This window comes from Mytilus edulis, chromosome 8, assembly GCF_963676685.1.
Source record: "Mytilus edulis chromosome 8, xbMytEdul2.2, whole genome shotgun sequence".
In the NCBI taxonomy this organism is placed as follows: Eukaryota; Metazoa; Mollusca; class Bivalvia; order Mytilida; family Mytilidae; genus Mytilus; species Mytilus edulis.
This window is the reverse complement of record NC_092351.1, coordinates 28,901,763-28,922,658: the sequence shown is the minus strand read 5'-3', so window position 1 is coordinate 28,922,658 and position 20,896 is coordinate 28,901,763. Positions and strand designations below refer to the sequence as shown.

Below are 20,896 nucleotides of genomic sequence, written 5' to 3'. Positions count from 1 at the left end.
CCAGAACAAAGACTACACGTTAACAACATCATGGCCGATTCCGAAGCTGTTGATACTACAGACGATTCACCGAATTCTAAAAACAAGCCGACAAGTCCTCAACTGTTGCAAGATGAAGCAGTATCATCAACACTGGAAATGGCAGCTGATGCATACAAAATTGTTTCAGCGATTGACTTTGGAACTACATTTAGTGGATATGCCTATACATTTTTACCAAATAAGGAGAAAATATACACAAACAGAAACTGGGGACAAACACAGGGATTTCTTTTGCACAAAACTCCAACCTGTCTGCTATTGAAACCTGATGGAGAATTTGAAGCATTTGGATTTGAAGCCGTCCTGAAGTACAACGACCTGAGCGAGGAGGACGCTGGGAACCACTATTACTTTGACAAATTCAAAATGAAACTTTATGAAAACAAGGTAAGTTTCTAAGTTTAAAGAATGATAATATCTGCAAATTATAATTGTGTCACGCATAACAGATGTCATAACAAAACAAAAGGACTATTTCTGTCACTGCATCTTACGATCCTTTACGACAGACAATTTATCTAATCTGCAATCAATTCCATCTTCATGCTTAATAGATCATGTATTGTGTTAAAGCTCTAGATGCCTACTGAGGAGGAAAGGTAACTAACTATAGGCCACCTAAAACTTACATTTTTAGATAAGTGTAGGTGGCCAAGTGGTACAGAGCACTTGGTACAGGCGGCATTGTCACAATATCCCAGTAGTATGAGTTCGAATCACATGCAGCGAGGGAAGAACATACATTTGTAGATTTAACATTGTTAAGTTGATATTGAAAAAAATTTCAAAATAAATGAAATATACTTTTAAAAATTTAATACGTCTAATGATTGTTATGCCCCGTTTATTTGCATTATGTTTTTCTGGTCTGTGCGTCCGTTCGTCCCGCTTCAGGTTAAAGTTTTTGGTCGAGGTAGTTATTGATGAAGTTGAAGTCCAATCAACTTGAAACTTAGTACACACGTTCCCTATGATATGATCTTTCTAATTTGAATGCCAAATTAGAGATTTTCCTCCATTTTCACGGTCCACTGAACATAGAAAATGATAGTGCGGATGGGGCACTACATTTAAACATTTAACAATAAACCAACTCCATCTGTTCTCATTTGTATACCTTTCTTCTTTTCGCAGGTTCTCAATACGGAAATTTTAATTGAAGACGCAAGTGCAAAGACGAAGTTTGCAGTAGATGTATTTGCAAAATCTCTCTGGTTCATGAAACGTCACTTATTGAGACATTTGGCAGGAACTATGGGATATGAACCCGATGAAAAATCCATCAGATGGGTGCTCACTGTTCCTGCAATATGGGATGAAAATGCCAAACAGTTTATGCGAGAAGCTGCACATAAGGTTATCTATATGTTTAAGCTAATTTACTTATGCTTGTAGGTTGGCCAAGTACAATTGTACAATATATAAACAAAGCAAGCAAGCTCCCCAAAGTCCTACTCTACTACATACATGATAGTATAAACAGTATTGCTAATTTTACCAGAACGATTACTAAATAGTATTTATCTTTTTAAATATCTAGAAAAACCTACATTTGCAACTATTATCTGGACTGGGTGCGATTTTGAGCTTGCAACGTAATACAGACTGGATTAGGGATGATAAGAGCTTGACATTGTGTATTGATTTGTTTCTCTGGTTTTACTGTAGTATTTTTGACACTGTTTCATTGATATATATATATATATATACGCTTCATTTTCATTTTAAAAAATGAAGTTTGAAAAGAAATGATCTCCTGGTTGTTAGTAAGCCCGAGGATCAGATGTTTCATGAAACCTTTTTTTACTAATGCTAAAATACTTTATTTTACTTCTTAAGGGCTAATCATTTCTACAAAAACTAATAACACTAAATTTGATTTCTTTAGGGAGGTTTGATTGAAACTACACACAGTAACCAACTGCTGATCGCGTTAGAACCGGAAGCTGCGTCTTTGCATTGTAAACTACTCCCAGCAGAAACTTTTATGGGTAACTCAGAAGAGCAACTAGCCAAACCAACATTTGAACCAGGGACAAAGTACCTGGTCGTTGATGCAGGAGGTACAGTAATCTTTTTTTATCTTAAACTTTATATTATGTTTCTTCCTCAATCTTTTAACCTGCGTTTAAATATAATCGCTGTATTTTCATTTTCAAACGCTTTATTAAGTAAAATAACCTTGAAATGGCTCCATTTCTTTTTCTTCTTTGTGTGAACAAGGAGACAAGTGATTTCTAGAGAAAAAAATGTTTCTGTTAATCCTTTTCTGGATTTGCATACCTTGTGAAAATATAAAAGATGAAAATCTAAAAAGTTTAAGAAGGAAAAGGAAAACTTTTAATCCACGAGATGAAGCCTTGACTCACAAATAGAATTCTCAAACAAGAGCTGTCAAAATGACAGTAAACCGGATTCTTTAACATTTATTTGTGTTCTGGCATTTATCAATATTACAAGGACCAAAACTCCTAATAGGTAAAATTTATGATTATCAATATCAAACTTGACTTCCATGTTGTCAACAATAACAACATATAAACTAGATAGAAAATGACCCTATAGCAGGACAAACAACCGTAACTCCTGAACGGCAAAAGTCAAAATCGTCATTATTGAACTTGACCTCCATTTTGTTGTCAGTAACAACATATTAAAATTTTGAAAGGTTTGGTTGAACGGTTCATGAGTAAATGCACGGACACAACATTTTTTAAACTTTCAAGAACCGTAACTCCTGAACGGTAAAAGTCAAAATCGTCATTATTAAACTTGACCTCCATTTTGTTGTCAGTAACAACATATTAAAATTTTAAAAGGTTTGGTTGAACGCTTCATGAGTAAATGCACGGACAACATTTGGTTGCCGCCCGCCCGCCGTACATCCCCAAATCAATAACCGACATTTTTGACACAAAAATCCGGTTAAAAATCAGATTGGCAAAATAAGGACTACCAAATATAAAAATTACCGAATAAACGCACTAACACCCAAAAGATAAAAAGACAAGCCATAAGATCTTAGACCAGCCTTATCCAACGGTTCATTGGTGTCAGAGTTCAAACACTAATCAAATCTGAGACTATATTGCTCTAACATAATATATTAATTTAGCGAAAAATCAAATATATATTTTCTTTGACAATTTTCAGGTGGAACAATCGATATAGTTGCTCACAAAATTCGCAAAGATGGAAGAATTCGTGAACTTTTTCGTGCAACTGGAGGAGCTTGGGGTGGCACCGTAATTGATAGACAGTTCTTAAACCTCACAGAGAGAATATTTGGTGAAGGTTACATGAAAGCATTCAAACACGAATTTCCAAAAGACTTTGTTGAGCTACTTCAAGACTTCGAAATAAAAAAACGAGGAGAATGCGATACCGTTCGAGTTTCTCTACCCTATAATTTCTGCAATTACAAACATGAAGGCAAAGGAGTGCAGGAAATCATCAAAAACTATTCGGAAACGTCAAAACAGAAAGTGAGGTTTTCGTCCGGGAAACTCGTCCTGTCGTCTGAAATTGTCCATTCTCTGTTTGCGGACACACTGTCTCAAATAAACGAGCACATAAATACGCTGCTTCAGAAAAATAGACTAAAAGACATAAGCTATATTTTCATTGTTGGTGGATTTGCAGAATCAGTCAAACTTCAACATTCAATTAAGGAGGCTTTTGAGTCTCGCGTTACAATTTTAATTCCAGAGGAAGCAAGTTTGGCCGTTGTGAAAGGCGCCGTGACCTTTGGATGTGACCCAAGTGCCATCTGTCAAAGAATATGTAGATTTACATATGGAGTGGGTTCTTATCTACCGTTTGAAGAAGGCGTTCATAGAGAAGACTTGAAATGTTTTTCAGATGGAATGGTCCTGTGTAAAAAAATATTGCAGCCATGGGTTGAAGCAGGAGAAGTTATAGGGCATAATGAAGTTTGGCGGGAAACTTACACACCGATAATAACAAATCAAAAAGGAATCATATTTGAATTCTTTAAATCTTCGAAACGTAATTTAAAATACGTAGACGAGGAAAATGTTGAAAAGTGTGGGTCTTTGATTGTTGAAATGCCAGACATGACAGGGGACAAAGACAGAGCAGTTGACCTTGAAGTAATATTTGGAGGGACAGAAATAAAAGTGATTGGATCAGATCATACTAGTCAGACACAAAGAGAAACCTACATAGATTTTCTCTCGGTCTAATGAGAGATGTAAGAACCAAGTTATTTATCGTCATGGGACAAACGGAGCAGACATTTAAATGTCAAACCTGGATCGATAGTATTCAGAAGTGATCAGAAGTAAATTACATCATTTATAGCTCCATATGGAATTGGTTACACAAGTCAATAGTTATAACTTGATAACGTTGTTAGGGAGCTACCATTTGATTTTTATGGGGGGGCTAGGATGAAATTTGAAAAAAATAGGCAGGACAGGAGTTTTGAATAAAAAAAAAGGCAGGATGAGACGCTTGCAAAAAAAAAAAAAGTCAGGACGACAATTTAGGTAAAAAAAAGTCAGGATAACCTAAAAAAAAAAAGGCAGGACCGAACAGAGTGAAAAATAAAAAGGCAGGACAGAGATTACAGCTAAAAAAAAATGCAGGACAAAATTTTTCATCCTAGCCCCCCCATAAAAATCAAATGGTAGCTCCCTTATCGAACATCCATAAATTACCATGTTGTAGAAACTCAAGTATTACATCTATAAAGACAAGTTATATTTGTCAATTGTATATTTGTTAAAAGGTGCTATTTTATGTCCATCCGAAACAATCATGAGACAAAATCAGAATAATACTTTTTATTTACACCTTCAAGACAAAGTCTTTATTCTAATAAGCCTTAAAACGAATTTTGATATCATGAGATATCATGGAACCACTGACTGCCTAAGAGGGGGCCTTCACCAGTCATGCTTCAGTGATTCCCAATATAATCTACCAAATTTTTGCTCCCTCCTAAATCCACCTCTGGGAACGGTATTTAATTGTGATACATTCTAATATAAGTGATGTCTTACTACGGGTACCAGGTGGTTTATTTAAAGTTTTTAATATTTGCCAGCTTGTGACTGTTTCCTTGAAAATGCAGTTTTTCAAAGAAACAACAGCAATGCTCTTCAGTAAAATAAACTAGTGTGTATTCTATAAATCTGCATATTTGTCAAAAAGACGATCATGATAAGATTTTTTAATCAGGTTTTTTTTATTATTTGTACCTTTGGTATATATTTTTAAGGTTATGAAAACAGAAAATTGCTGAACATTATCAAACTACATGTTTGTAAGGAAACAGATGTTTTTTGGGGGAAAAGTGTCTATTTATGTTGAAAAATCCTCTAGAAAATGTTTCCAATTTTGAATTTTTTCATGTTTTGAAAGCAGTGCAGTTTTATTGATGTATACAAATCCCATGGCTCCTTTTGTTCATATTAATTTAAATCTAATTCTAAGCAAAGATAATATAACACTTAAAAAATATCGATACATGTATTGTGCTTTCATTACTTAATCAGATGTTATTGTAAATAAACAAAAAATGTGGCAAGATTAACATAATAATGAAAATTTGTATTTTTGCTGGTAATATTCTATTACATGTACAGGAGGGCATTTAGTATTGTGTAGGATGCAGACATTTATTGCAAAAGCTGATTTTTTTATAATACTTTAATTCAATTGTTTATATACCTTTTCATTAATGTTACAATTAGTTAGTTTTCATATTGAGTTGTGCTATCAAAGGTTGTGTGTTTCTTGTGTTGTGATAGCCCATGTACAGTGCCTAATATGGTTTTAAATAAAATTTATTTATAGTTAATGAATTTCTGTTCAAAGATCATAATTGGATAGATTACCAGGTCCTCAAAATGGTAACCATTTGGTTGGGATTGGAATCTATAGTTTCTTTTTATAGACAGTACAAGAGAGTTAACTGTATCATTCCCCTGTCTTGTAGTTGTGATTTTCTAATCAGCAGTGGCTGATTCAGAACTTTTCATAAGGGGGGGGGCTCCAGTCATGCATCAGTGATTTCAGCGACTCCCTATATAATTAACCAATTTTTCTCCATAAAATCCCCATCGCCCCTCAGGATCAGCCTATGCTCGGCACTATTTTGGGAATTTGTACAGGAATTACTCATAATTTCAAACATATTTGGCCTTATGAAAGATAATCAGTTGGAATAACATATTGTATTCCTTTGCCATATTTTTCTCAAATTAAAATGAAATGAAATAACATGTCATTTCTTGTAAGTCCAGATTTGATTTTTTATCAGCTCTGAAAAAAGCAAAAAATTGAGTTTCCTGTATATAGATGAGATGTGGGAACAGCATTAGGCACCATTCTAGACTTATGGTGTGAATTGGTATTAATGGTCTTCAACTGAAGGAAGCATTAAAGAATGGATAGTTAAATTCAATCCACCTGCACAGATACCACAATTCCCATCAATGTTACAAATGTAATGTCTAATTGAAATATACAGAAAATTATGCAAAAATCTGGAAGTATCCCTAGGTCATAAGTAAAGTAAGACATGATTCAAGTATAATGAATAAATGATCAATATGTGCAATGGGGCAAGTTATAATTTGTAGAACTAGTAAACTGTGATTAATTAAGTCTAGAGATTGTGACGAAATGTTCATGTTTTGTCTGAAATTATGCCTTTTCAACTTAAAACAATTTCAAAATGCTGACAGAATGGCCTGTTTGAATTAATGGCTATCCCAATCGGTTATCTAAAGGTTTGGAATTGTGGTTCCAGAAAAGACAAATGAAAATCAATATTAGAATAAAGTATACTAGTCTCATATGCTATATTTTGCATCCAAAGGATTGAACATGAAAATATGATTTCCCATAGGTTCAGTTTAAACCTATACAACATCATTGTATCTATTCAACCAGCTGAATGTGGAATCCTTGCAGAATACTTGCTAATCATTTTCCTTTCAAGTTTAATAGAAAAAAATCTGGAAACCAATCTAAAATAATATAGAATTTTTTAATTTTGTAAATTTTTGTATTAAATGTGTAAAATTGGAATTTATATCAAGGTCATTCAGTACAGAATTCCTTAAAATATTCAGTGGCGGATTAATGGGGGGGCTCAGGCCCCCCTTTTTTGGAAAAAAATTGGTTGCTTATATAGGGAATTACTGAAGCGTGACTGGAGTGGGTCCCTCTTAGGCAGTCAGATCACACACATATTGTGACATTCCATTAGATTAAATAGGAACCTATATAGCAGTACATCGGTAATAGCCCCATGTATGACATTCCTCATTAGTAAAGGATATTTATAGTATGTCTCACAGCCATCATTCTTGTAAGGTTCAAAAATTTAGTTTCAATGCAGAGAACAAATAAAAAATCTGAATCAAGAAAATGCTGTTGTCTTTTTGGTCAGATGAGCTATAAATTTTTTTCCTTAAATGAAAACAATTTAAATATGTTTGGTACTCTGACGGATTGAAACAGTACAAAATTTTGTTTTTTCATTTCATGATTTCTTTTTCCACAAGTATTTATAAACTGATCTGCCCGTTCTTGCTATCATGAAACAAACTAGCAGAACTGAAGGCAATACAGACTAAATAATACCTCGCATAAAGTAATGGCCAAGTCCTTGATTTTCTTAGAGCAGGAGAACAATTAAGTAACATTCAAGATTTTTCAGAAAAATTCATAACATTCTGATATGGGGCTTTGAAGGAAAGACAGATCAAATTATGTATGTACTGTTGAAATGAATCCTGGCATTTATCAATATCACAAGGACCAAATCTAAATGGTAAAAGTAACAATCATCAATATCAAACTTGACCTCCATTTTGTCAATAGTAACAACATTGAAAATGTGAAAAGCTTTGGTTGAATGGTTCATGAGTAAATGCAACTTCATGACTGGAACCTCCATTTTGTCATCAGTAACAACATATTTAAATTTGAAAAGCTTTGGTTGAAAGGTTCATGAGTAAATGCACGGACACGACTGGAAACACTATTTTTCCAATCTTTCAAGAACCATTACTCCTGAACGGTAAAAGTCAAAATTGTCATTATTGAACTTGACATCAATTTTGTTGTCAGTAACAACATATTAAAATTTTAAAAAAAATTGGGAGAACAGTTCATGAGTAAATGCACGGACAACATTTGGCACTAGCAGCCGCCTGCCCACCAGCCGTACATCCCTAAATCAATAACCAACTTTTACTTTGTAAAAACTACCTTGAACAAAAACCTTAACCTGGAGTGGAACAGACAGACAGACAAACCAACATGTGCAGAGACCAGAAAACTATCGTAGGTGGGGCAAAAGTCGGGCTTAAAAATGAGGTGTGTCCATGCCCCCACTTCAATATAACCTTTTAAAGGGACATAACTAAGTGTGATAATGGTGACACTAACAAAATTATACTTGATTTGAGTTTATAGTCGCCGTCAGCTGAAATTCGTAGCGGTTATCGGTAAAAATAATCTAAACCATCAATCGCGTTCACTCGAGATATAGTTTTTCACATTCCATTCATAAATCGTCAAAAGAAAAACCACTACTGACCTACCTTTTAAGTAATTGCACTGTGATAATCCTGACCTTCACGGCGACTATAGTGGTAATCAGCATTGTGTTTCAGCAGTTTCATAACAATAAATGGGGAATGTGTCCAAAGGACACAGATGATTCCCCATCAGCATATTACATCAAGTTATAAAGGGACATAATTGATGCAAACTAAAGTTAGAGAACAGAAACGACAGATTTTGCAATTTTTTCATTTATTAAGGGGCATAAATCTAGAACGGTTCAAGTGATGACACCCAATTTCAAACTTGATTTGTGTTTTGTGGTAATTAAAGCATTATGTATAAGTTTAAAACATTTGGTAGAGGCAAACTAAAGTTAGAAAACAGAAACCAATTTGATTAATGAGGATGTAAGCACAAACAAGGGTAACACGTAACACTTAATTCCCCCTCCCATACGACAGGGGCATAAAAATCCTTCAGATAAAATAATCAAATAAGACATGGAAAATTAACAAAATGTAAGCAAGATTATGTGAAATTTTAACAAAATTCTATCAAGTGATAGAAAAGAGAATTTCACCATTTAAAACTATGTAGCAGTTATCTAATATCTTTGGACTCAATGTCAAGAAAATGAATACAACTATACATGTAACAATTTCAATTTTTATTGAAAATATGCCTTTATAACATAATAAGCACTAAAGAGAGATAATATAGAATGGACGTGATTAATTCAATTAGATATTACCATGGTTTTATCTATATTGTTATGGTATTATGCATATAACGGGTCTTTTTCTAAATAAATCATTATGATCAAACCTTATAAAACAATTAACAGAAGTATTCAATACAACATCATACAATATTTAAATTTCCAAAAAAACGGAATGTGATGTCACAAATTCAATTATTCACCTTTGGTCCCAAAGTGTGTACACTTCACGTAGGTTAAATCAAAATTATAAATAGTTTCAAAAATCATTTTTGGGAGAGATAGAGAGAAATGGTAGAGAATTGTATTTATTTACTGTAGGAATTGCAAATTATTTAAAAAAAATAAATTATACAACACTCCTTGTAGCTGTTTAAAACTGAAATAATTAACCAAAGTATTAATGAAACATTTATAAAAATTAAAAAAACATCAATGAAAAAATTAACGTATAGCTTGAAGGAACTGGAGGCACTTACAGTGAGATGATCAAACTAAAACAATACATTTGAAAATATATCAAAAATGCAAATTTAAACAAAATGAACTAAATACTAAAAATTTTCTTTCATGCAGCCACAGTAAACCTTGATGGAACATGACATAGTTATAAAAATATATAATTATTAATGTTGAATTAACCAAAAGACAAACTTAAACAAATAATTGATCAGCAGTGAATAGGTCATATCACATTTGTAAAAAAAATTATGAAGGTTTGAAATTATTGCTCACTATTCAAAACCTGAGATGGTAAGAAAATGCTTAATAATTTATTTTGGCATTTGGAATTATAAAATATTGACACTTTAATACAAGATAACAGACAATTCCTTTGGTTCTAGTACATGAATTTATTCCTAATTATCATGAATCAGCACTTTACTCTTTTATATGTTTATTTTTTCATTGACTTCATGCTTTATATGGGACTCATATAAAGATCATGTCATTCAAAAATCAAAACCTTTTAAAATATTGTTTGAAGGATATTAGTCTAAAATAATGCAATTTTATTATCATTAATGGTCATAATATTACGACAAAAGATTATAAGTTCAAATGATTTTTTTTCAATTTTTTGCTGTTGACAAAAACATGTTTTTTTTTCTATTCTATTACATTGCCACTGGCTCGGAATTGAATGTTATCTTCAGCACACTTTTATATTCAAATAAGGAAATATTAAACTCATATAACTGTGATAAGAACTTTTTCATTTGAAACTGCTTCAGAAAAAGACCTTGGTTATAAGTTAACATATTACATGTATATTGCACTATGTACAAGAAACACTCATCTTGTTTGAAAACTTCACTGGGTTATTTCCCTTTGTAAATGTAATCTCATTTCTTTAAAATTTTGAATGTTTAATACGAAAAATACTGAAAAATCCAAATGAATTATTTTTTAAATATTACCAAAGAACTTTCTAATTAAAACAATAACTGGTTAATATTTTGAAAGTAATAAAATTTGCAGCATTAGATACCAATTCCAAAAAAAATTGAATGAAATGTCTCCAATGAATGGTTTTAACATCCTTTTAAAACATCACTGATGTAGGAAAATCCTTTATATGTGAATACACTGGCAATTAACTCTAGCGACAAAACTTAGCCAATCCAGCGAAGCTTACAGAGTGTAGTTTTATGTTATGAACCAAGCGTCCTGTGGTTTATTTACATTCAATAATTGTTTGAATTCTGTACAGATGAACACATCACTTGGCTGCTTTCTCTTCTGCAATATCTATAAATAGAAATGTTAAAACAAAATTATTCACAGCACTTTCTAGATGCTGACTAAATATAAAGTCATTCTGTTCAGTATTTCCTGAGAAAAGAGTGACCCAAATATTTGTTGTAAGAATGGACAGACAAGATTTCAGGAACTGAATTTTCAGCTCTCCCTTGACACCATTTGCATGTATGGTCTCGAGGAAACAATGAAAACAATGATAGTCCGTCGGAAGGGGCCGATAAATGGCTGACCCGTGTTAAGATAGCCATATCTCTCGCACGTTAAAGACACCCTTGTAGATTTCGATAAAGAGCAGGCTAATGCTGCTACAAGGCAGCACTCGCACCTTTAAAGTGGCAAGGGATTATTATAAGTTGCAAAACTTGTTTCCCAATCCACTATAAATAAATATGTTAAAACTAGTGGCCTATATTTGTGTAGTATATACTTCATTTGGAGTCTGCTTAACAGTCGTCTCATTGGCACTCATACCACACCTCCTTATTTCTATATACAAGCATACATAAAATGTGTACTTTATTGACCAATTGTGTTTATAATGAATTATATCTAAAGGTATACCTTTATAACTGAGAATCAAGAAAGCTCCATTTCAAATGTATAATGGTTGTGAGTGCTACACACTTTAGAAAAGAATCAGAGATTGGAGTTTTGTCTGCGTTTCACAAAAAAATCTTATAACTTAAGTTAATCATTAGTACCTGTATACTGAATTTTTCGTTCCTTCAAGAAATTTTTGTTATAAGATTTTTTTGTGAATTGAAGGCCTGATCTTTTAAAATTTCATTTCAAGCAAACAAGTATGACATATTGTTCTCTTGCCTTAAGAGTCAGGATATTAAAATTAAATCCACCAGTGTTCTACTAACCTCGAGATGATGGTAATGCATTCTTTTCCTCTGTTGTTGTCTTTTTCAGACTGTTGCGGTTAAAATTGGTCACTCCATCTTTCAACTCTTGTTCTTTTTTCTCTGCATCCAATGCTGAAAAAAGTAAATCAGTGATTTCATTTTACTGAACTGTACCTAATTTTATGTTGGTATAAGGGATCCTTACAGATTATTTTTTTCTTTTCTGAAATTGAAAATGAGGTATGAGTTTTTTTAGGGGGTATGATTTAATAGTATTAAGCCCATGAGGTGAAGTTGCCTTTGCAGACATTGACACTCAACAGAATTATTTGAATAACTTTCAGTTGTCCTCATTAGTAATAAGTCGGATCTGACTATTTTCAACAGCTTTTTTTTATCCACAAAAATAACATTTTTCCTCAATGCATAAAAATGGTAGTTTGGAATGTGAATGAAACTACAGTAGTAAGTTAGTTTTGATAATAATGAATCTTACTGTCTTGATCAGGTAATACATTTTTAACTGTTGGTTCTGTGTGTTTCAAAGAATCCTTCTTAAATCCCTCAATCTCCTGTATCTTCTCAACCTCTTGTTTCTCCAAATTTATTGCTATAAAAGAAATATACATAAAACTTCAGTAAATCATTCTCATAATTTGAATTATTAACAGTTAACATATACTGCACATGGAAATGACTTAATATTTGAGGTCCTAAAAACATTGGAAAAACACTAAGGGTACAAATATTCCACATCAAAATATGAGTTTAAGTTTGGCCTTACACACAATACTTCACTAGTAAGTTAAGTCTTCAATACTAAAAGGAATTAGCTTTTACTCTGTAGTCTGAAAATGTATATTAACCAAAAAAAGTTAATAATTTTAAAACTTTAATAACTTTTTAATTCAACTGCTACCAAATCACTTTCAACTGATTGTAATCAGGTTAATTATCTATAAATATTTCTTATGTGAAACTGCTTGCTTCAGAAGATTATACCATAGATTTACTCAAATTCCAACACAGTTTTGTTTCAATACAAGACATATTTCAAAACATTTATAAAGTTATAAAGTTTAAATATAATTAACCCATGGTTATATATATTTTTTAATACACCGTGTATCATCAGTACACCGGATATAGGTACAAACCAAGCGGGCATGATCGATTTTGACCTTACAAGGTAACGAAGATCTTTGTTTTGCTTTATCAATATTCAATGTACATTTCTCAACATTTGAAATTCCTGCTCCCAAATAATTTTTGCATCGATGTTTTCCTATTCATAAAACAACTTTGATATTCAAATAAGAACAATTAACTTGTTCATGCGCAAATAGTTGTGAAAGTCAACACCCACTTTCAATTTCGATACAGTTGTTGAGACATTTACATGTTTTATCTGAAAGAAACTTAATACAGGACAACAGTAATAGTTACCAATCATAAACCTACCTGTGATTACTCATTCCTTGAAACTGTTTGGGTAATAAACGAGTATGAAAATTAAGTTTTTGTGTACGGTGTACAACAACTTAACTATGCACCGTACATAAGGATTTATGTGGTCAGCTAAACACCGTACACAACGCTTTTTTAGGGAGAAAATATCGAATAATAACATATGTATGAAAGATTTCAATGCCAATTATTGAAACAGATATACTTATTACACAAACACATTGACCTTCTATCAGAAAAAGAGTTGCAATGAATATAGAATTATATCGGATGAGACGAGAGCCAACTTTTTTACAAGTATTTGCACATGCTTTTAGTAATCCCTCTTGTTTTGGGAAAATAATGAGACATCTCTAATCATCAACATACGACCAAATCATTTCTTAAAACAACAATTATGTTTAGATTGAAGTACACATTGATATTATGTGAACAAAACGAAGATTTTTCGTTACCATGTAAGATCAAAATCGCTCACGTCCGCTTGGTTAGTACCTATATCCGCTGTACGATGATACACGGTGTAATAGTTGCATGTCTTTAGTTGTAACTTTTGAGCTTACTTTTAATTTGATACTCTTAAAACTGTGCTTTGGAAACCTACCATAGTGCTTTACAGATTTTCAATTAAAATCATACAGAAAGGTGACTCAAATAAAAAAATAAAAAAAAAAATACATTGCCCTATATAAATAAAAGTACTCTAAATGGCATTGTAAATGCAGCATGGTTATTAAAAGAAATCAGAGACAAAAACATAAAACATATACTGTGTCAGATTCAAATCCTGAAATAAACATACAACAAACATATCAACAGTGAACAAAAAAGTTCAACACAGAAATACATATCTAAAAGACCCTGAAAGATTAAGAATCTTTTCTAAATTGGAATGGTGATTTCCAAAAAAAATAAATGCATATTCTAGATCAAGACCAGAAAAACAATTATGTGCATGATAGAACTATTATTATGAAATAAGCCATATCTATAGATTTGCAAACAGAAAGTAAAATTGCTAAGAACACTGAAATAGCAAAACAATTTTCTACATAAGTAATTAAGCTTTGTTTAAAAATGGATCACAACAGATATAAAAATATTCAAGATAATAACAAAACATCAAAATTTCCTTTAAATTACCAATTCAGGGGCAGCAACCCAACAACAGGTTGTCCGATTCATCTGAAAATTTCAGGGCAGATAGATCTTGACCTGATAAACAATTTTACCCCCTTGTCAGATTTGCTCTTAATGCTTTGTTTTTTTTGTTAAAAGCCAAAAACTGCATTTTACCCCTATGTTCTATTTTTAGCCATGGCGGCCATTTTGGTTGGTTGGCCCGGTCACCGACACATTTTTAAAACTATATACCCCAAAGATGATTGTGGCCAAGTTTGGATTAATTTGGCCCAATAGTTTCAGAGAAGATTTTTGTAAAAGATTACTAAGATTTACGAAAATGGTTAAAAATTTTCAGAGGAGAAGATTGGACGCAAAGTGATGAGAAAATCTCACATGGCCCTTTGGGCCAGGTGAGCTAAAAAATATCTCCAAACAAGTTCATAATAGCAGGTGCTCGACTTCAACAAATGTTGAATCTTTCTGAAGGTTCAAGATCTAGGTTGAAAACTGTATAAGTTGATTTTCACAAATTAGGTACCACTTTTTCCTGCTTGCAAGTCATCACCATAATAAATAGAAGTTTGGTCAAAGAGTTGAATTTTCTATCCTAATTAAACACTCATCCATGATCTTTTAATTTACACATGGTACTTTTTTAATGCAAATATAATATTAGAATTTTTACCACTACATAATCATTGTATACTGTTAATTCATTCCTAATCCTTTTCATTCCTTCTTACAGAAATATATTTATTCATTATATTTTTGATTAATACATCTATATATAGGCTTTGTTGTATATTAAAGTCAGAATTAAGCTGTAGACAATTTATAAAACCAGTAAATACAAAGTAGAAACATTGAAAGTTTAAGTAAAACAGAACTATAAAAGAGGTAGACCTGGCAGTTAACATCAATTGTTCTTGTAAGATAACTAAATATCTGAAATGTTGTGAAAATTAATAAAAAGTTCTAAGACAAAATATAACTTTGAAAACTTATTATTTGCTAATTTTGACATCATAAGATTTATTTTTAATGGAACAAGAATATATTTGACCTTGAAAATTGAAGAAAATATAAAAATTGATAAAAAAAAATCTGTAGCTTCCTTGAGGAATTCTGCGATTAAAAGTCTACCTTTTCTATGAAAGTTAATAGAAAATAAACTACTGTTGTTTGTGGCAAAGCAAATTTTCCATGATATAGCAGTGAAGCATATGATCATGGTTACCTTCAGTGCTCGGTAAAGGATTCTTCACTTCAGTTTGTGAATGTCTTAATTTTGATTTATTGAAATCACCAATAGAGTGTCTCATTTCACATTCTCTTTTTTCTTGCTCAATTGCTACAAAATTAAATTGTTAAAACTTTCTGGTTAGTTTGTAACACATACACAGGCTCTGAAACATGCAATTAGTAAACTATCCATAGTGCAAACAAAATATTTTTTTATTAAAAAATTGAAGCTTCTTTTTGAAAATAATTGTGGTCAAGCCCTGACCCAACTGAATTTTGTATGGAGCACTTCATTCTAAAAATGCTTTTAAAACCCTTTATAAAATTACTCAAAGTATTCAATATTTAAAATTACATTATTTCTAAGCATCATGAAAACATGATTTCAATTTTATCTTTTCTTTTACCTACATGCACTTTATTCTGGAAGCTTGTGTCATCATGAATGTTACGTTTCATTTTGAAATGAAAGTTAATTTTAAAAAGACTTGAGATTGTTGTTAGCCAATCAAAATAACCATTTATAATGAAACATACAGTTATGTAATTATTTCCTCCTAAGATGACCCATCAGTCTTAAAATCATCACAAGTAGAGGAAAGAGAGATAACTCTAATTGCACAAATAATTGAATTTTTAGGCATACTTTGATAAAGAAATTATTTATTTATAAGTTTACTACCAACTTGTCAAAATAAACAATATGATATAGCTATTCAAAGAGTCAAATAGGCAATTTTATTATACAGTATAATATATTTTATAAATTGTTTTGTGTTATTTGTTGATAATATTCCACTATAAATATACCTATTATTTATTAAACAAGCAGTCTGTGAGTATTGCATGGCAATACAGTCCCCTACCAGTTAACAATTCATTGTAATGGAACAAAATTCTAACTTGATCTATAATTTGTCATAGTGTAAACTACATAAAATAACAAACAAACCTACCACTTAATTCTTCAAACAATATACTAAAGAAAACGAAAACAATCCAAAATATCATTTATCTTAATACAATATATTTAACCAATCTTTTAAAAAATGAGTTACTACCCTTTGAACAGAAATCTAGTAATTAATAAGTATTTCATCAAATATTTAATTCTATGGAAAGCTAAAAATGAGTTATGTTCCTTTGACCAGAAATCTAGTAATCAATAAGTATTTCATAAAAAATTTTATTCTAGGGAAAGGCTTTAACTGAACAAGGAGAAAAGCTAAAATCGTGATAATCGAAATTGTAATGATAAAACAATACACCAAATATCAAATCAATATCTACAAGCATGATTAAAAGTCTGGAAACTGTTTTGCCAGACTGACGGATGGATTGACAGATGGACAGAGTGCAAACCTAAAGTCCCCTTGGTCTTAATCGGTAGGGGACTAGAAATATTGCATTCAATAATTTCCCTTAAAAGTTTGGTACACACTAGAGAGAGATTTCTAGTAAATAAATAATTGTATGCAAGCAAATGTTGGATAAACAGAACTGCAGAAATTAGACATTGTATCATCTATGTTGCTGAAATATTTGGTTTTATTTTATCGATGTTTTTTTTCTCTATTATTCATAAATCATAGTTTTTGAAATATTGCAGAATTTCACAACATAAGGACAATAACCATAATGCTTTGGATTGGGTCAAAAAAGGGTAGTATGGAAAAACTTTTGCCAGAAAAAAATCTTGTTTGGAACCATTCTGGGAGGTTTAAACTACTAGGTATATGGTTTGAACTTGCTAAAATGGATAAAACTCTATGTAATTTTACAGCCAAGATAAACAGTATCAAGTCATTACTCAATACTTGGGCTTATAGAGAACTGACATATATTGGGAGGGTTGTAGTTATTAAGACTTTAGCACTTCCCATTTTGGTCCAAGTTCTGACTGTCCTTCCTAACCCCCCAGAAGGGGTTTTGAGGGAGATTCAGAATATATTTTTTAACTTTTTATGGAAAGGAAAACCTGATAAAGTGAAAAGGGCAGTGATAATGTCCGAACACTGTGATGGTGGTCTTAAGATGCCCAATATTTATTATTTTTGCTATAGTGTAAAAATGTCTTGGCTGTATAAATTATTAGATCCCCAAAACTACTCTCCTTGGAAAGTCTTGCTACTTAGTTATATACAAAAATTTGGGGGGGACAAGATTTTACACTTAAGTCAGGAAGGTCTACTTTATTTAGCAGAAAAAGTTAATCCATTTTGGCATGATATCCTGGTAAATTTTTCCAAGTTAAAAAATAAGCTTAAAGCTGAAAACAATACTGAAATTTTGACCCAGTCCATATGGCTGAATCCAAACATCAAAATAGATGGCAAGATGATTTTGAGGTTCAAATATGTTGAAAATGGTATATTCTTCATTAATGATCTTATGTCAGATAATAATACATTATTCTCATATGATGAATTTAAAAAAAAGTATGATATCAATACTAATTTTGTAAAATTTTATAGTATTTTAAGTGCGATTCCAAAGAGATGGAAAAGTATAATAGAAGGTAGTTCAAAATTGGAAAATATTGAAAATAAATTAATAGATAAAGTTAAAAAGGAACCAAAATCTTGTAAATTTTTCTATACATTATTTTTGGAGGATAATAAAGTGTTATCTTTATCTTCCCGTGAAAAATGGGATAGAGATTTAAATATGCAGATTGAGGATTGGAATGCTATTTATTCCATGCCCTTCATCATAACCAGAAACTCTTTTTTGCAAAACTTCCAATTTAAGATTGTTCATAGGATTCTACCATGTAATTCATTTTTATTGAAATGTAAATTAAAAGAAACTGAACTTTGTACTTTTTGTTCAGAAATTAAAGAAAATATTTTTCACATTTTTTGGGAATGTAATGTATCACAAAACTTCTGGCTATCCGTTATAGATTGGATTAAAAATTATGGTATTCTCCTGCCTTTCAGTGCAAAAGAAGTCATTTTAGGTGTGTCTGAGGATTTTGTCAACAGTAAAATAGTTAACAATATTTTGTTGTATTTCAAATATTATATATACAAATGTAGATGTAAGAACATATCCCCCACAAAATGTGGTGGGGTAGAATATTTAAAATATTGGATTAATATAGAAAAATACTCTGTATGTTTCTTAACCCCTGTACAAAAAGTAAAAATGGATCAGAAATGGCATTTGTTAGAAGCAGCTTTTATTTAATTTATTTGATTAATTAACAAAATCTTTTTGTAATATTTATATCTATATCTTATTATATCCATATGACTTAATTGATTTATCAAGTATTACTTTATTTTTAAAATGTGTATCGAATACTGTAGTATGTAATTTCACATGTTTCATCATCAAAAATAAAATAATTACAAAAAATAATGCTTTAGCTATATACTTTTCCACCTGAATTTTGAGTCAGAAGAATTTATTCAACTATTATGTCATATAACTATATGCATATTGGACAATTTTCTTTTTAGCATTCAATTTCATGCATTGATAAGATTAAAATATAAATGTGAGAAGAAAGAAAGTAGAAAATTCAGTTGTTTTTATTTCAACTTCACATTGAAGTACATTCTAGCAGAGTAAATGATTTTAATATATCTTTTTAAAGGTTTTAAACTGAAGTCTGAAAAGAAAGTCGTTAGAAACTGACACTAAAACCACATTGCAGGTATTTCTTTAAGGTCTGATATTTGTAATATATTAGAAAAAAAAATGACAACATTGTTCAATTATACAAGTACCCTTTTGCTGATTGCTAAACTGAACACTTATATCAGAACAAACAGAGAAAATTTTGCAGAAATTTGATATTTTATCACATTCACCACTACACTTATCTTAAAATTCCCACATTATAGTTTGACTTATAATTTAAAAGGGCAATATCTGGCATCAGCCTTTTATTTAAACTAAAACTATCATAGCCTGCAATGCAATTATTTCAGTTGTTTAAGTACAACTTCAGAATTTTAAATTGACATGCTCTTTTTACCATCTGCATCAGGTAGTGTATTTTTCTCTTCTGTATTTGCTCGTTTCAATTTCTTTTTATTAAAATCTTCTATAGACTGTTTACGATACCTTTCAGCTTTTTCTGCAGTGATTGCTATTATTTATAACAGAAAATTATACCTTATTTGATTTATGTGCTCAATTTGATATTTATGTTAGTTACGACTTTAAGAATCAGATTCACACTCTTAGGACACTATTAAAGCTACACACATACATACATGCATGACACACTATCTACACCAAGGTTACAACATACAAAACATTAATGGGTGGAGTTATCAAGAAACATTTAATATCTAGCACTGCACACTATAAGATCTTTTGATCAAACAATCCTATAAATTATGTATGCATTATATATATATTTATCAATTAAATCATAGCATGAACACAAACAAATGCACAAACCAAACACCCAGACATGCATTTATATAAATATCACGCCATTCTAATCTACTAGTTAAAAGTCCTCTAGTTTGTATATGCTATTTGTCAAACTATAATTTTGATAACTAAAACTTAAAGGGTGCAAATATTTTTTAATTGTAATTACTTGCACATCAAAACACATACCTGTCAACTCACCCGTTTTTTGCGGGTGACACCCGTTATTTTCACCTCTCACCCGGGAGTTTTTCTTTACCCGGCGGGTCCCGGGAATTTCTAACATTACCCGTTTCACCCGGATTTTTGACCGGAATTGTTTCCGGTATTTAGAAGTAATACGACCTTCGGTTTTATCGGTCTTTTTCAATGTAACCAAAAGTCAAAATGTAGGACTGTTTACCTGAGCTACGTAACGATATGAAGAGACAACAAAGCTACAAGATGAGTTCAGTGACTAACAGTCAGTTGACCCCATTAGATGAACTTCCACTTTGCACTTCCCCTGAAACTGACATTGGTACATTTTGGGGAGAAATGTCCAAGTTGCATGACATTTTTATTAACAAGCCAAGATTTTTTGTTTTGTCAAAACTTGCTAAAACATTACTGGTTTTGCCAAACAGCAATGCAGACAGTGAGAGGGCATTTTCTTTAGTAAAGAAAATAGCTACAGAGTTTAGGGCTGATCTTAATAAGGATACACTGTGTGCTCTTCTTTCTTGTAAAATGAATACACATT

The 20,896-nt window shown here is 31.5% G+C and overlaps 2 protein-coding genes across 39 annotated transcripts in view; one reads left to right on the top strand and one right to left on the bottom strand.

Moving 5' to 3' along the window:
* Nucleotides 1-20: 20 nt before the first annotated feature.
* On the top strand, nucleotides 21-4,425 carry LOC139485285 (heat shock 70 kDa protein 12A-like). Its single transcript, XM_071269678.1, has 4 exons — nucleotides 21-429; nucleotides 1,177-1,398; nucleotides 1,931-2,105; nucleotides 3,196-4,425. Exons 1-4 carry the CDS (start codon nucleotides 31-33, stop codon nucleotides 4,245-4,247), a joined length of 1,848 nt encoding a protein of 615 aa, XP_071125779.1. The 5' UTR covers nucleotides 21-30; the 3' UTR covers nucleotides 4,248-4,425.
* A 4,819-nt stretch (nucleotides 4,426-9,244) lies between these two features.
* Nucleotides 9,245-20,896, bottom strand: part of LOC139485284 (thymosin beta-like) — a 40,812-nt gene continuing 29,160 nt past the window's right edge. For 11 of the 38 annotated variants that reach the window (XM_071269644.1, XM_071269652.1, XM_071269637.1 and 8 more), the window contains 5 exons: nucleotides 19,748-19,861; nucleotides 15,755-15,868; nucleotides 12,422-12,535; nucleotides 11,944-12,057; nucleotides 9,245-11,062 (listed from right to left, as the gene is read on the bottom strand). In XM_071269644.1, coding sequence (XP_071125745.1) covers nucleotides 11,034-11,062; nucleotides 11,944-12,057; nucleotides 12,422-12,535; nucleotides 15,755-15,868; nucleotides 19,748-19,861 — 485 coding nt within the window. In that variant the 3' untranslated portion in view covers nucleotides 9,245-11,033. The remainder of the gene's footprint in view (nucleotides 11,063-11,943; nucleotides 12,058-12,421; nucleotides 12,536-15,754; nucleotides 15,869-19,747; nucleotides 19,862-20,896) is intronic. The other 27 variants (XM_071269659.1, XM_071269667.1, XM_071269640.1 and 24 more) reach the window with 3 other exon arrangements.